Consider the following 15541-nt stretch of genomic DNA (forward strand, 5'->3'; position numbering starts at 1 on the left):
ACACCCACACCAGACACACATACACTGGCTACACACAACACACATGGACACACACACCCACACCAGAGATGCACACAACACACATGGACACACACACCCACACCAGAGATGCACACAACACACATGGATACACACACCCACACCAGAGATGCACACAACACACATGGATACACACACCCACACCAGAGATGCACACAACACACATGGATACACACACCCACACCAGACACACACACACTAGCTACACACAACACACATGGATACACACACCCACACCAGACACACACACACTGGCTACACACAACACACATGGACACACACACCCACACCAGAGATGCACACAACACACATGGATACACACACCCACACCAGAGATGCACACAACACACATGGATACACACACCCACACCAGACACACACACACTAGCTACACACAACACACATGGATACACACACCCACACCAGACACACACACACACTAGCTACACACAACACACATGGATACACACACCCACACCAGACACACACACACTGGCTACACACAGCACACATGGACACACACAGACACACACACACTAGCTACACACAGCACACATGGACACACACACACACAGGTAGCACACACCAGACACGCGCAGCAGGGACGCGCACGCGCACATGGACACGCCCCCCACTTAGGGACGCCGGGGCGGGGCCTCGTGACATGTGACGGGTCCCAGGGCTACGCAGCCTGCGCTCGGCCCCGCCCCCGCCGCGGACTTAAAGGGCCAGCAGCCCGGCGGGGACGGGCCAGGCTGTTTGGGGCGCATCACGTGAAGCTGACTATTTGTCCGCGGCCTCTTTCATTAGTAGCAGCAGATTCGCGCCTTGTTTTCGAGCCCCGGCGCGCGTCCGGCGCCTAGGGAGTAGGCAGCCGCCTCGGGGGGGCGCATCCTCAGCTTCCCCTCCCCCCCGGAACGCGCCCCCAGTGCCGCGCCGAAAGTGCCGCGCCGAAGCCTCAGCCGCCTTCGCCCGGTGCTGGCGGGCTGGCCGCCGCCGGGTGCGTGCGACGACTCGCAGCGGCTGATTCGCTACGGAGACGACCCTTTACCGGAGCGTCCCGCGGCGGCCGGCCGGCCCTGCCCGCGAGGCCAGGCGGCGGGATCTTCCCCTCCTCGGTGCCGCGGCGGCGGGCGGGGCCCCGCGCCGGGCGGGCGGCCGCCGCCCGTGGCGAAAGTGCGGGCCGCGGATGGGCAGGCCGCTGGCGCACTCCGCGGGCGGCGGCTTCTCTCGGGTCCGCCGCGCCAGACCGCGGCTGCGCTCGGCGGCGGTTCCCCGGCGCGCGGCCTCCCCTCGCGGCCCAGCCCTCAGCCGGGCCTGCGCGGGCGGGGCGGGGGCGCCCGCGGAGTGATGCCGCCCGGGCCCCCATGAGGCGGGGAGCCATGGAGCGCGCGCCGCGCCCCCCCCGGCAGCCGGACGCGGAGCCCTGCGCGGGCGCGGAGGAGGCGGGGGGCGGCCGAGCGGGGCTGCAGCCCCCGGGGGGGGCGGGCTTGGCTCGCCTGGAGGAGGCCGGGCGCCCCCCCCCGCCGCCGCCCAGCTCGCAGGCGGCGGGGGGAGGGGCCGCCCCTGCCGCCCGGGGGGGCTCGGAGCGGGGAGCGGAGCCGTCGGAGCGGGGAGAGACTCTGGCCGGGAGCCACCCGCTGCAGGAAGCCGCCTCGTGCCCGCCTGCGGAGCGGAGCAGCGCGGCCGCCGACAGAGGATGCCCGGAGGAGGAGGAGACCTCCCTGCCGCAGGGGAAGCCGGCCTCGCCGCCGTCCCGCCGCGGTGCTTTGGACTCGGACGCCCCCAGCCCGGAGGGCGACCCGCGCGTGGAGCCGCCGTGTGAAGAGGGCAAGCTGAAGAATGGAGCAAAGCGGGTCACGTTCCCTTCCGACGAGGACATCGTGTCTGGGTCTGTGGAACCGAAGGATCCCTGGCGACATGGTAAACTTTGCAATTCACTCGCGCTCTTCTTCTCAGGCTGGTTTGTGCAAATGGTATATTGCCCGAATCGTCCTTAAAACACAACACAGAGACAAGCGCCTTAAACAAAATACAGGGCTATGTAGCACTTTATGTAGCACTTTGAAGACTAACAAGATGGTTTATTAACCATCTTGTTAGTCTTCAATTCACTCGCGCTCTTCTTCTCAGGCTGGTTTGTGCAAATGGTATATTGCCCGAATCGTCCTTAAAACACAACACAGAGACAAGCGCCTTAAACAAAATACAGGGCTATGTAGCACTTTATGTAGCACTTTGAAGACTAACAAGATGGTTTATTAACCATCTTGTTAGTCTTCAATTCACTCGCGCTCTTCTTCTCAGGCTGGTTTGTGCAAATGGTATATTGCCCGAATCGTCCTTAAAACACAACACAGAGACAGGCACCTTAAACAAAATACAGGACTATGTAGCACTTTATGTAGCACTTTGAAGACTAACAAGATGGTTAATAAACCATCTTGTTAGTTTTTAAAGTGCTACATAAAGTGCTACATAGTCCTGTATTTTGTTTCAGCTACACCAGACTAACAAGGCTACATTTCTATCACTAAGCACCTTAAAGACTAACAAAACACGTCGATGAGATCGTGAGCTGTCCTGGGTGCAACCCACTTCTTCAGATGACCGGAGAAAGAAGTGGGTTATGCCCACGACCGCTCATGATACCAACATGTTTTGTTAGTCTTTAAGGTGCTACTAGTCTACTTGTTGTTTTTTTTAAGTTTTTCCTGTTACAGACTAACTTGGCTACCCCTCTGAAGCTTCTGAATAGTCCTGTTAACTTCAGTGAGGATCTGTCCGCATGTTAAAGGGAATTGTTCCCAAATGAAGCAGAACACTAAATTGCTTATGTTTGTGGTATAACAGGAAACTCGGAGATGACTTTTCTATAAAATGTTTAAATATGCTTTAAACAGAACTAAGCAGTTTGTTTCAGATTTATACAGCTGTACTACCCATTTGGTCCTTTGAGTGTACACAGGATCTTTATAAAAATTAGTCAATAGTTAAGAGGAGTTTTGACTAACATTAAAGACTAACAGATTTATTTGGCCATAAGTTTTCGTGGGCAAAGACCTACTTTGACTTTGTGGTTCTTTACCCATGAAAACTTATGTCCAAATAAATCAGTTAGTCTTTAAGGTGCCACAGGACTCGTTGTTTTTGCAGATAAAGACTAACAAGGCTACCCAATCAATAATTAGAATCCAGTGACAAGAACTGAAAGCTAAACTGATATTTATTAAAACTTAAAATACAATGATGGTCCTGTAGCACCTTAGAGACTAACAAAATATATGAGTAGTGTCCGGAGCTTTTGTGGGCACAGCTCACGTCTTCAGATCCATATTTGTTGTCTGAAGAGGTGTGTTGTGCCCACGAAAGCTCATGATAATATTTATATATTATTATTAGTCTCTAAGGTGCTGCAGGACCTTTGTTGTTGAAGTTTTTTTTAATTTCAGGCCAACATGGCTACTCCTCTGTGATATTTATTAGTTATAATATGCCGGCCTTTTAATGTAAATGGCCATTCTGCACTGTTTTAAGCACTTTCCTGATCCAGGTGTCTGTAGGACTGAAGATTTGAAAAAATGTAACTTTGTCAGTAGCACAACTTTTTCACACTTTGTAGTTGTTGAAAATAATACCCTTGTTTAGCAGTCCTCATGTTGTTGTTGTTTTTTTTCTTCTGATTTTTGCATGACTGACTTAGGAAACAAGCAAACTTGGTCTCCTGGAAATGTAAAGAAATAATGATCTCTCCACTTCGTAATGTTTTATCATAGCATTACCAAGAGAGATTGCTATTGTTGTTTAATGCAAATATATGTATTTTACTGTCACTTCTAAACGGAATACTTCTGTAGTTTAGACTCAAAGTGGTAGTTCAGTTAGTCTGTAACTTTAAAAACAATGAGTAGTTCTTTGGCACCGTTGAGACTAACAAAAATGTATACATTCTGGATTTCTGTCACTTCCATTCCAGCGTCCAGCTCATCTGAAGAAGTGGGTTTTGCCCATGAAAACTCATGGTAGTTTAGACGGTTAGTAATGCAAAACTGAAGTCCATCTCGTACTGTATACAATTTTATATTTTCTGTGCATTTGTCATTTATCAATCAGACTTTTATTTATATATAGGTAGGTAGGGGGGTGTGTGTGTGTGTGTACACGCACACATTATGGATTTACAAATGCTGTTGTTTTTTTTAAAATAAATGTGTAACTGCTGTTTTCAGTGGTTACATGTTTTCATGTGGATGGGGGTGGGGAGGGAGGACGGGCGGCTTTTAAGCCATCTTCCTTGTGTACCGGCTCTGGCTGAGCTGCTTCCGCTCCCTGCACTGCTGCCCCATGAACACTGTCACCCGTCTGTGGTTGTTGTGTGTGTAACGGTGAAGATTAACTGATGAGCCTAGGCTCATCAGTTAACCGTTTAAACATGTACACTATTCCACTCTAACATCTGAAAAAAAGCTGTATGTATTATAAATGAGTTAACCTACTTCAATTGCTTTCTGCATCCAGTCTAATACGCATTTTTTGGTGTAGCTTTATGAAGCAGGGGTTCAGCTTTCAACAGGATTCTAGCATCTAGTTGCTGAACTAAAGAACCATGTGTTAAATGATAAAAAATTATTTTATTAATATAATTTTACTAGTAAGCTAAATACATTTTTTTAAATTACTATTTTTAATGCCTCTATCATATGGATTTGTATTCAGAATCTTAGAACTGACCTTTCAAATCAACACAAAGGATATTACATTCTATTCTTCTTCATTAAACCTGACCTCTGCTAGCTACTCCTGAAGCTCATGACATAAAGTAACTTTCTCTCAATGGAAATAAGGCTCATTTGTTTTTAATGTGGTATCTGAGAGGTGTCTCATTGTCTACTGAGGGCCTCTACCTATTGTGCTGAAAGTGACAAGTGCAACAAAGATGAATTCTGTGAGCATTGGTAACTAATGAAATAGTTGGAATCTTATACAGGCAGTCCCCGACTTACGCGGATCTGACTTACGAACGGGGCTTTTCTCGCCCCGGAGCTCACGGGCGGCAGATCGCCACCCGTGTCCTCCGGGGCGAGAAAAGCTTCTCCCGGTCTCCCTGGTCTGCTGGGGAGGTCCAGCAAAGCCGCTGGACCCCCCCCAGCAGACCAGGGACACCCGAGCAAAGCCGCCCAGGCAGCGGGACTCCCCCCGCCTGGGCGGCTTTGCTCCTGTCCCCATGGTCTGCGGGGGGGGGGGGGGTCCAGCAAAGCCGCTGGACCCCCCCCAGCAGACCAGGGACACCCGAGCAAAGCTGCCGCCTGGGCGGCTTTGCTCCCGGGCAAACGAGCAAAGCCGCCCAGGAGGTGGCTTTGCTCTGGTGTCCCTGGTTTGCTGGGGGGGTCCAGCGGCTTTGCTGGATCCCCCCAGCAGACCAGGGGGACAGGAGCAAAGCCGCGGAGCATGCCCGCAGCAGGACAGCCCGGGCGCGCTTGGGCTGGCGCGCTTGGGCTGTCCCGCTGCGGGCGTGCTCCACGGCTTTGCTCCTGTCCCCCTGGTCTGCTGGGGGGGGGGGTACAGCTAGTGCCCCCCCTTCTCCCCACAGCAGACCAGGCTTTTCTTGCCTACCCCTGGGGTAGAGCAGTTGGGGGCTGCTGGGTTGGTCCCGCAGCGCCGCTCCGGACCAACCCGGCAGCACCCCAGCTGCTCTGCCCCAGGCGTCCTGGTTCAGCTGCTGCTGGTCAGTTTCAGCAGCGGCTGAATCAGGACGCCTGGGGCAGAGCAGCTGGGGTGCTGCTGGGTTGCTCCAGTAGAGCTGAGGAGCCGTGCTACTGGAGCAACCCAGCAGCACTCCAGCTGCTCTGCCCCAGGCATCCCCTAGTCAGCTGCTGCTGCTGAAACTGACCAGCGGCTGACTACAGGAAGCCCCAGGCAGAGTTGCTCTGCCCCAGGCTTCCTGGAATCAGCCGCTGATCAGTTTCAGCAGCAGCTGACTTGGGGATGCCTGGGTTTCTTAAGTTGAATCTGTATGTAAGTCAGAACTGGCATCCAGATTCAGCCGCGGTTGAAACTGATCAGTTTCAGCAGCGGCTGACGCCAGTTCCGACTTATATACAGATTCAACTTAAGAACAAACCTACAGTCCCTATCTTGTACGTAACCCAGGGACTGCCTGTACTAATCCGTGTACTGCTTAGAAGTTCATTTACTGTGCATATTAATGAACATATTGGACATTTTAGAGAGGTTGTGTGGGTGGTGAGGCCTTGACAGGGTGAGGTGGTACTGAAATTTCTGAACTTGGTCATTGTAAACTTACTGGAGAAATAGTTACTGAATATACAACTTTTTGTGTGTGTATGGAAGGAATTTTTAAGACGTCAGAATTCTTTCTGCTTATGTAGCTAAAGGTTTAGTATAATTCATCATTTGAAAATTGAGTCCGAACCTTTGGCAAGAATGGTGGTGACAAAATCTGAAACGCTTTTGTAAATCTGTTAAGATTTTTGGAATGTAAATGAGTCAGTTTGTTTTGTAATAACAGGCTTACATGTGTATTTTAAAAATATTTAATTTATATTTGTAATATTGAGGCCATACAGCAGTCTTGTTAATACACTTACAGCCTGTTTCCAACTTATGAACCGGTTGCGGACCAAGCAATTGGTCATAATTCGGTTTGTTCATAAGTTGGACCCCATTGAGTTACATGCGACCGTAACTCGGGGTCTGGCTGTATTTTATTAACAGAATTTTACCAGTAAGTTAAATATATATATTTTTTAAAATTACTCTTTTTAATCGTTTTATCATGTGGGATTGTTGAGACATTTTGTTCTCCTAAGGCTTTGGTTCTACTAACTTCTGTAGTTGACTTACCATGCTGAGTAAAACTGAACTTAGGAAATTCATTAAGTATTTGATTGAGCCCTCTTGAAGACAGAGCACACAAGGAATATGCTGGTACCTTTGTACAACTGAGTTGCTTCACTCCAGAGAAATGACTTACAAGTGCGAATGAGCCTTGAGTACGTCTAATTTATATATATGCTAGACGATTTACCTGGCATTGCTTGGGTTCTTAACTTGGTTAATTTTTGTTTTTGTTCATTTAATCAGTGCTCTGGGGTGGGCCTGGGGATGAGGGTTCAGTATGTGGGCTGCCATGGGAAGAGGGGACAACCCCAGCCCTGTGTCACTGCAGCAGCTTGCAGCCAGGTGAGAAGCACCTCTCCATGCCACTGTAGCTCCATTGGGCGCTGCTGGGGGGGGGGGGGGGGGAGGGGAGCTGGGGGAGAGGGGAGAGAGGCATGTCCCCTGGCTGGGGCAGGTCTAAGTCCTTCTCTCCCTTGTGCTCCTCAGCCAGATGGAGGAATGGAGCAAACTGCACTTTCTCCTCGCTCTCTGATGAACAGCCTGCAATGTTCCCGTACGAATGCAGGGGAGAGCTGCAAAGCCGCAGCCCCCCATCCTTCCTAAATGGTGCATTGGGGGTGGGAGGCTTGGGGCTGGGGTGGTCCCAGCCAGTCCCTTTCACCTGCCCCATGAGTGTCTCTTTGTGGTATGATTTTATGCATCCCTGTATGCATTTGGGGGGAGGGAGGGCTTCAGTCTCCCCCCCCCCCCCCCATCAAACTTGCCTTGCTTTATGGTAAGAGGAAGCTGCATACCAAGTTTGGTGGTCCTAGGACAGATGGACGGAAAGGCTCACTTGCTCAGACAGACAAACTCTCAAATACATAGTAGGTTATAGATGTGCATGAGTTATAGTCATGTGGGCTATTCATTCTGTGGTTTCTTACTGGGAAGCTTGATTTAAGGCAGTTGGATTTAGTTCTGTCTTAACGATCACTGCTTCAAATGATACTAAAATGGATGTTGAAAGTCGTTTAATATGGTAACCGTGTAGCTGCTTAAAATCTCAGTGGTTACAAGTGCTGCAGAGCCTGCAGTATAAAGCTTAGCTTTATGCTGCAGAGCCTGCAGCGAAGCCTCCCGGCTGCCAGCTTATTGGTTTAACTATTGGGAGTGTTACAGTGTAACCAGTTATCTAAAACCACGGGCACAGGACTCGGCAATTAGTGTAATCGACTCACCACGGGCGAGTAGATCACAAGCCGGCACAGCCGCGCAGCGCTATCTGTGCATGCGCGGCTGGTGAGCAGGGCTCGCCGCCCCTTGGCGAGCCCTGCAACATGCATATTCAAATTATCTTAAACTGCTGCACCTCTTGAGGGCCTGAGGGTAGGGTTAGTGGTCTTGTTTGGTTCAGAGATTCTATAAACAGACACTCCCCTGACCCAGTGTTTCCCAGTTTTATTTGGCCACGGAACCCTTTTAAACTTGAAAGAATTTTGCGGAACCCCCAATAACAGTCACTCCCGTGATCCACGCTCCCTGAGAACAAGTACGGGCATTTACAGTGGTATATAACAGGTGATCATTGACTGTGCGTGCAGTGCTGAGCAGTGACATCATCCTCCCCACTAAGCTGGCATTACACAGGGACACTTATTGTGGCAAACACAAATTTAAATTGTTTTCAATAAAATTCACGAATGCTTAAATATTATTTTTTTTAATTAAAATGTTATTGTAATGGAATTTCCTTGCAGAACCCTTATTTTCACTCTGTGGAACCCTGCGGTTCCATGGAACACCGTTTGAGAAACACTGCCCTGACCAAAACTGAAGCTTGAACTATGAGACTCATATGCACCAAGCTGATTTATTAGAAGTTCTGTCTGGCTGTTTGAATTGGTGCACACATGAGTCTATGGGCTGCATGTATCCAGGCAGGGAATTTTTTTTTTTTTTGATAGACAGTCCTTTCCTTGTCAGGTTTCCAAGAATGCTGTGCGCATGACTACTCTCTGGTATGCATTCTGTATTTGTGGTGAAAATACTTTAAAGGAAGTTTATAGAAATTTTGCCCCATGAGCTGAGCTTTTATTTTGAAAAGCTATTTTTTTTGTAAGTGCTCTAAAACTGACATGCCTGCTTGAATTGTTTTGAAAATGACTATGCCTCATCAGGGTGAATCAGTCTTAACTCTGCATTAATTAAGGTTTTTTTTGGCAGCAAGTTGCATAAACACTATCCCTAAAGCTAGATCATAAACCAAACCAAAGGAATGGGATGAAGATCTGAGACAGTTTCTTATGGAAAACTTTTTATGTACATTGTTTGTTAGCTTCCCTTTTTCAACTACTTTTTGACCTTGTAAATCTATGGTGTAATTGCAGGAAAACTGATGGGACAATGTGGGGTGAGGGTTTTTTTTTTTTAAGAGAATTTGCTCTAACAGTATATGGACACCCTAACTAGGGATGTTAAGTATCGGTTAATTGAAGAGTCAAGTAAGCTCATGAATTCTTATCGGTTAGTCAACTATTCTACAGACCCTGGGGGCTGGGCTGGCAGCCGCTGTATCTGAGGCACCAGTGCGGGGTGTTAGACAGGAGCTGGTCCACAAGGGGAGCCAGTTTAAAAACCAGCTCCCCTTGTGGACTGGCTGCCTGTTGCCCAGTGCTACTGCCTCTGATAGAGGTAGCAGGGTGGGAGTGGCAGCAGCCCCTGTCTAAGGTGGGTCTGAGCTCCCGGACCCGGCACAAGCCAGAACTGAGCCCGGCTGCCTGCTTGCCTGGCTCCTAATACACTTTAAATGCAGATCCACAGCAGGGGTAGGTTCTGGACCTGGTGTGAGCCAGAACTGAGCTGGGCTGCTGGCCAGCCTGCTAAAAACTTTACTGGCAAGGTGGGGGAGGGAAATACATGTATAGCATTAAGCTAAAACTTATAGGTTATCGGTTAATCGACTATATTATTACATCCCTAACCCTAACTTTTATTTTTTTTGAGTAATTACTAAGTATATGGGTGGGATAAGTATGGAACTGGATATTTTGGGGAGTGAGAAGGGACCTTCCCCTGGGAAGACCATGGCTGACCCCAGCTTTTCCCGTTGAGTTAGGCATGTGTCCTTGAGCCCCCTGTCCTGGTGCCCATCCACTTGCACTCACACGCACACTTCCCATGTATGCCTGTGTCCTCACTTAGACATTCTTCTCCCTCCCCCACAGCCTTCCATGTGACCCTGCATTCCCTTCCCTGTGGCCTTGCTCCATCTTCCCATTCAGCCCCGTCCCAGCCTGTCCTGTCCTACTGGCCCTTGTGAGCCCCTGTCTGACCTCTCAGCAGTCCCCTGCTGTCTGTCTCCTTATAGCCCCTGTCTCCTGACCTGGCCCAACAGGTGCTATGAAGAAGGCACCGCAGGCTCCTTTCCTTTCTTAGCTGTCTAGGAGCAGCTGTTCTGTTCAAGTACCATAGCACACTCCAACAAGAGCTATTTCTCTCTCTCTCTGTGTAACCTAAAAACGTGCACAGCACATTAATTATGCACATGTGAAGTGGTGCAGAATTCCCCCAGGAGTAAAGTCTGCAAAGAAATAATACAGCACCAAGGTCATGCCCAGATGATTCTTTGTAACCATAAGGGTAACAGTTCAATTCTCTAGATTAATTTCTGAATTCCTTGGTAAAAACCTTATTCTGAAGCATGGCGCCTATTTCCCATGATATGAACGAGACTTTCTTTTTAGGCTTGTGACTAGGCTAGAATTCCTTTTCTTTTGAATTCTTTCTTACTGATGTATCCGTCAGTATTTCATTGTGTACTGATAATGTGGTGGCTTTGTAGGTAAATCCAGAATCCGTAAACAGAGACCTATTTGCGATTTCCAAAGGTATGTAGCACACCTTGTTTTGCAGAAATGAACCAATGCAACAGAATGTGTTGTTTTTCTCCATGGAAATTGTGTGTCTGTGTCTATGCAGCACTCTGAGCTTATATACAGTTTACGTACAGATTCCAAAATTTCTGTTTGCCTAAAATCACTCTGGTTGCAGTAAAATTAGGCTTTTGGGGAACAAAAATAACCCGATTCAAGGAAAACAAGTGTTATGTACAAGCCACAGCTCTTCTAGGTATCATTCCTGTTATTGGAGGGATATAAAAAATTTAAGAGACTCCTTAAGAAGACGCTATCATCTCAGATTCAGCGTGTCTCGTTCTTCTCTGATCATCTTGACGGGCAGCATGTCCAGAACAGAACTGCCAGTCTGAGGTGTCTGATTTCACCCTTTCTCACTTAGTAGCCATTGCAAACTTTTCATGTTTGTTTATTTTGCTCTCTGATTCAGGCTGTACCCGGGTGTTCTTTTGTAGACCAGGATGTACGGCTTGATTCATGCCCTATCTGGGATAGGCTTTTAAAAGTCCTTCATCATAATCACTAACTTGGCTTAATGGTTCAGGTTCCTGTCTTTCTCTACACATTGCATGTTTTTTTTTCCCCCAGAGGAGTACTCCCCCATTCCATCTGCTCACTGTTCTAACCTAAGAATTATGCTTTTACATGTTACATGTCCCGCCTGGAAGTGTGAAGCTGAAAGGCCGCTCGCTGCCTACCTTATATTTGAGTTGGAGAGAGAGGTCTCAACTTTCCTAGCACTAATTCTGTATGAATGGTCAGAATGATTCTCCTCTTCAAGCTTCTTCCTTTAAAAAAAAAAAAAATGTTTTGAGTGGCTTAACTCAGGCCTGCACAACATACGGCCCACGAGCTGCATGCGGCCTGCAGGGGCTCGTAGTCGTCACGGGCCGCAAAATGGGTGGTGCGGCCCTATCCAATCCACCGGCCAGGTGGAGGAGTGGAGCGCCGCCAGGGAGGGGGAAGTGCGGCCATTCTCGCCACTGGGCTGCCTGCGTGCAGCTCTGGTGCGAGGAGGCAGGGCACGAGCCAGAGGGCAGGACGCCGGCAGGTGCAAGGACGCTCGCAGGGTGGGGGCACAGCAGAGAAGGCTTTGATTGCTCCCTCACCCCCAGACCTTAATTGGCCTGGGGGCGGGGCAGCAGCAGAGCCTTCCTGGGCTGGATCTACCCGCTTGGTGGGCTGGATCTGGCCTGCGGAGGCCCTCTTGCCCATCCGTGCCCTAAATAGATCACTAACATTGTACATATTCTGAGACTTCACTTATGAAGACTGACTCTCTGCTTATTGCAAAGGAATAGTGCCACAGCCAACAGTGTCTTTATCAGTTTTGCCTCTTTCCCAGAGTAAAATTATTTTCTTCTCCCCAGGGCAGTTCCTGTTTCTCTGTCTTGAGGAAATCAGTGACTTGGGTCATGTCTGCACAGGGAAATGGCTTGGAATAAGCTCTTGCAGAATAACTCCCCATGTGGACACTCGATTTCAGTAACTTTAGTTTGGCACCCAGCACTTGTGTGAATAATCTGTTACAAATCTCTCCCTATGAAGTTGCATTTGAGAATGGTTTTTTCCCCCATTTATGTATTTAATTTAATTTAGTGGCTGAGGAATGTTTTTTGGCACTATTTGAATGGCAACACAAGGAGATGTTTGTTTCCTGCCCCTGTAAATCAAAATGGTCAGCCTTCCAAAATATAGCTTGTCCATTTCACGTGTAAGTGTCTGCTTCCTTGACAGCTTTTATTTAAAAACTAAAAATCAATCACATTCCTGAGTATAATTCTACAGGCAAACAAAATCTAAGTAGAAGAAACCATCTGGTACAGTTGAATTAATTTGCAAATACTAAGCCCAAAATAGCTTGCTTGCTTGTGGCAGATTGGTGCTGGGTAGTTTTGGGTACCTGTTATGACCTCACAGCTTAATCTAGGTATTTAATGGCTGTGCATGTACAATTTGCATGCTTCTGCTAGTTTGACTAGTGGTTTGTGCTTCCTGTTTTCATAGTTTGGGTTTTATGAAAACCATCATTACATATCAAGAGGCATGTTTATTTCCTATACTCAAGCTCTGAAAGACACATTTATACTTGTGAATAAAAGTGATATGTTTCTGTAACAAAATGAAAAGCGAAACTTCCTGACTCAACCTGTGGCTTTTTTGGTCTGTGTTCAGAGCTGTTGCTTTACATTTTTTCCGCTTCTGATTCCTAGTTGTTAATTTACAGTTTTCTAGAGGCAGCAGTTTGATGTAGTATTTCACTTTGGCATATATGTTTTAAACTTGTAATTTCTAGCTTGAACAGAAAGGACTCTAGTTCAAAAGTAAACTTTACTTCGAGTGTGGACTAAGGATGTCAGTGGCTAACAGGCTGGAGCAGCTCCTGATCCAATGGGATTAACAGGTGGTTGAATTACATAGCATTTACATAGCATTTGATGTGGAAAGGCAGGGGGAGATTAGCCATGTATGGGACGCATCCAGCCCCCTTAATTAACCTCATTAACATGGGACCTACAATTGACAGGTACTTCTGCTGTTATATGTATCTTGGTTTCTGTTACTTCCACTCCAATTCATCTTTCCCTGAAAGATGTGGTTTTGTTTATTTGTATTGTGTGGCATGTACCAATTGCTCGGGGCCTGATTGTGCTAGATGCTGCAGAGATGCACAATGAAATATGACAAAATGTAACTGATGGATACAATAAAGAGATGGGTGGCCGAGGGAAGCACAAGGTAACAGTGAGACACAGTTGTGAACAAGTTATGGGCAAAACACACTGTCATGCTCATGAGTGTCAGCTAGCAGCCTGGGGACTAAGGGGTTAACTACACCTAAGCCAGGTGGAGTTGGCCAATAGGAATGAAGGTAGGAATTTCAAACTGGGACAAAGGAATTTTTGGGTTCTCCCACCTTTGTGTCTGGAGCAGTTTCTCTCCAGCTGCTGAAGGAGACAGGCAGAATGTCTCTCTCCAAAAATAGACTCTTCACTCTCCTGTAAGTAGGGTAAAGTTTAGATAAATCAGTTAGGTTTTATGGTTTGGGAACTGGGATCGGATGTCTGTGCCTTTAAAATGGGTTTTTTCTCTCTTTTGCAACTAAGTTTGGGGCCATGGTGGAATTCCCCATGAGTATATTACTTTGTGACTCTACCATCTAGTCATTATGCTTGCAACAGGAATATTGTGGTGATAATAAAAAAGTCTTTCTCTTTTTTTTTCTTAATCTGGTCTTGGTTAATTTGTGTGTCCTGGTTTGTACTTTGGGGGTGAGATTTCCCAAATGATTTCTCCCCTGATTTTCTTATCATGACTTGGGTGGTGGCAGCGGATTTTATCCCCAAAATCTAGGTTTTTAAGATTTTGGGGGGAAGCTTAATACCAAAGCCTGGAAAGAGAAGGTTTTGGGGTACTTTTTCAGGTCCCCACTTCTGCATTTATTGTGCCATAGTGAGGAAGGAGCCTTCACACACCAACTACTATATTAAGCATCAGGGCAGAGAAGAGTTTTATGGATGGCAATTTGGTAGATCTTCTGGATATTTGACTTATTACTTTGACATGGAATGGGAACGGTTGAAAATTTCACACACCTGACAGTCAAATGAATAGTCAAAACGGTCATAATTGGTGAATGGGGCCTTGATGTGACAGGGCCAGGGAGAGTCAGATAAAGTGAAGAAAAGGGTCTTCTGTTTGTGGTAAGGGAGGAGCCTCTGGAGGGATGCAAGAAAGGGGATGATGTGGTTGAAGCAGGAAAATATTCATTGTAGCAGAATTTTTTTGTATGGCTGCAAGGAGGCAACATGGCATTTGTCAAAGCCAGCTAGGAAAAGGATGTTGCAGGAGATGGGGTGAGATGGTTGTGGCAGGTTGGATCCCCTTTTGGGGTGCCACCAGCAGTGTTGGGGTCCCACTAACCCCTCGTGTCTTACCATCCTGGGTCTCCCTTACTCTGTGCTTCTGTGGCAAGCTCTCAGCCCCGCCCCCCCAGGATACACCTGCATGCACACCTATGTGCGTAGAGACACATCCAGCTGTAGAACTGCAGGTTGTGATCAGCTCGGGGAATTATCCAGCCCTCTCCTGTGCATGCATACCAGGTGTAAGCCCAGGATTATATTTTGGGTCATGTCATGTAAGCCCATGAAATTCTCCCCATTCCTCAATATGAAAGGAGATCTGCATTCCTGTTTGGCTCCCCCTCCAGTTAACAGTGGCACAAACTGGCTTATGATATAAACAGGAAATAAGGATTTGATGTGATCACAAACAAATCAGAGCAGATTCCTTGAATAAATAAACAAAACCTGCAAACTGAGCTCAACATTCGAGATAGGACAGCCATTTAGCAAATTCTCACTGTGAGTTGATAAACATGCTGGCAGATGAAGGCACAAGTTGCCTTGGGTTTCCTAAGTTTTCACACACGGGCTAAAAATCCTTCCAGCCTGGGTCTGTCTCTTCCCACAGTTCTGTCCTTGCCCGTCAGGTGTTTCCAGGTGGTGTTACAGAGCATAGTGTGGTCCTGGTCCCCTCCCTTTTATACCTCCTTTCCTCTTTTGCAGGAGCTGGTGCTGGGGGGAGCCGGCTTAAAAGCCAGGCAGGGGAGGCAGAGGCATTCCTACTGTTGCACCTCTCCCTTCGAAATGTACGAGAGCCACAGAGGGGGCACAGCGGGATAGTGAGCGCCCCCTTTATTGACTAGCCGATGGAAATTCCATCACTACTCGATTAGTCGA

The 15541-nt window shown here is 47.8% G+C and overlaps 1 protein-coding gene across 2 annotated transcripts in view; it reads left to right on the forward strand.

Moving 5' to 3' along the window:
• The first annotated feature begins 792 nt into the window (after positions 1-792).
• The window catches only part of PPP1R37 (protein phosphatase 1 regulatory subunit 37), a 69659-nt gene continuing 54910 nt past the window's right edge, over positions 793-15541 (forward strand). For both annotated transcript variants that reach the window (XM_014569752.3, XM_075915431.2), the window contains exon 1: positions 793-1962. In XM_014569752.3, coding sequence (XP_014425238.3) covers positions 1407-1962 — 556 coding nt within the window. In that variant the 5' untranslated portion in view covers positions 793-1406. The remainder of the gene's footprint in view (positions 1963-15541) is intronic.

Source organism: Pelodiscus sinensis, chromosome 18 (assembly GCF_052426305.1).
Source record: "Pelodiscus sinensis isolate ZL-2025 chromosome 18, ASM5242630v1, whole genome shotgun sequence".
NCBI classification, from domain to species: Eukaryota; Metazoa; Chordata; order Testudines; family Trionychidae; genus Pelodiscus; species Pelodiscus sinensis.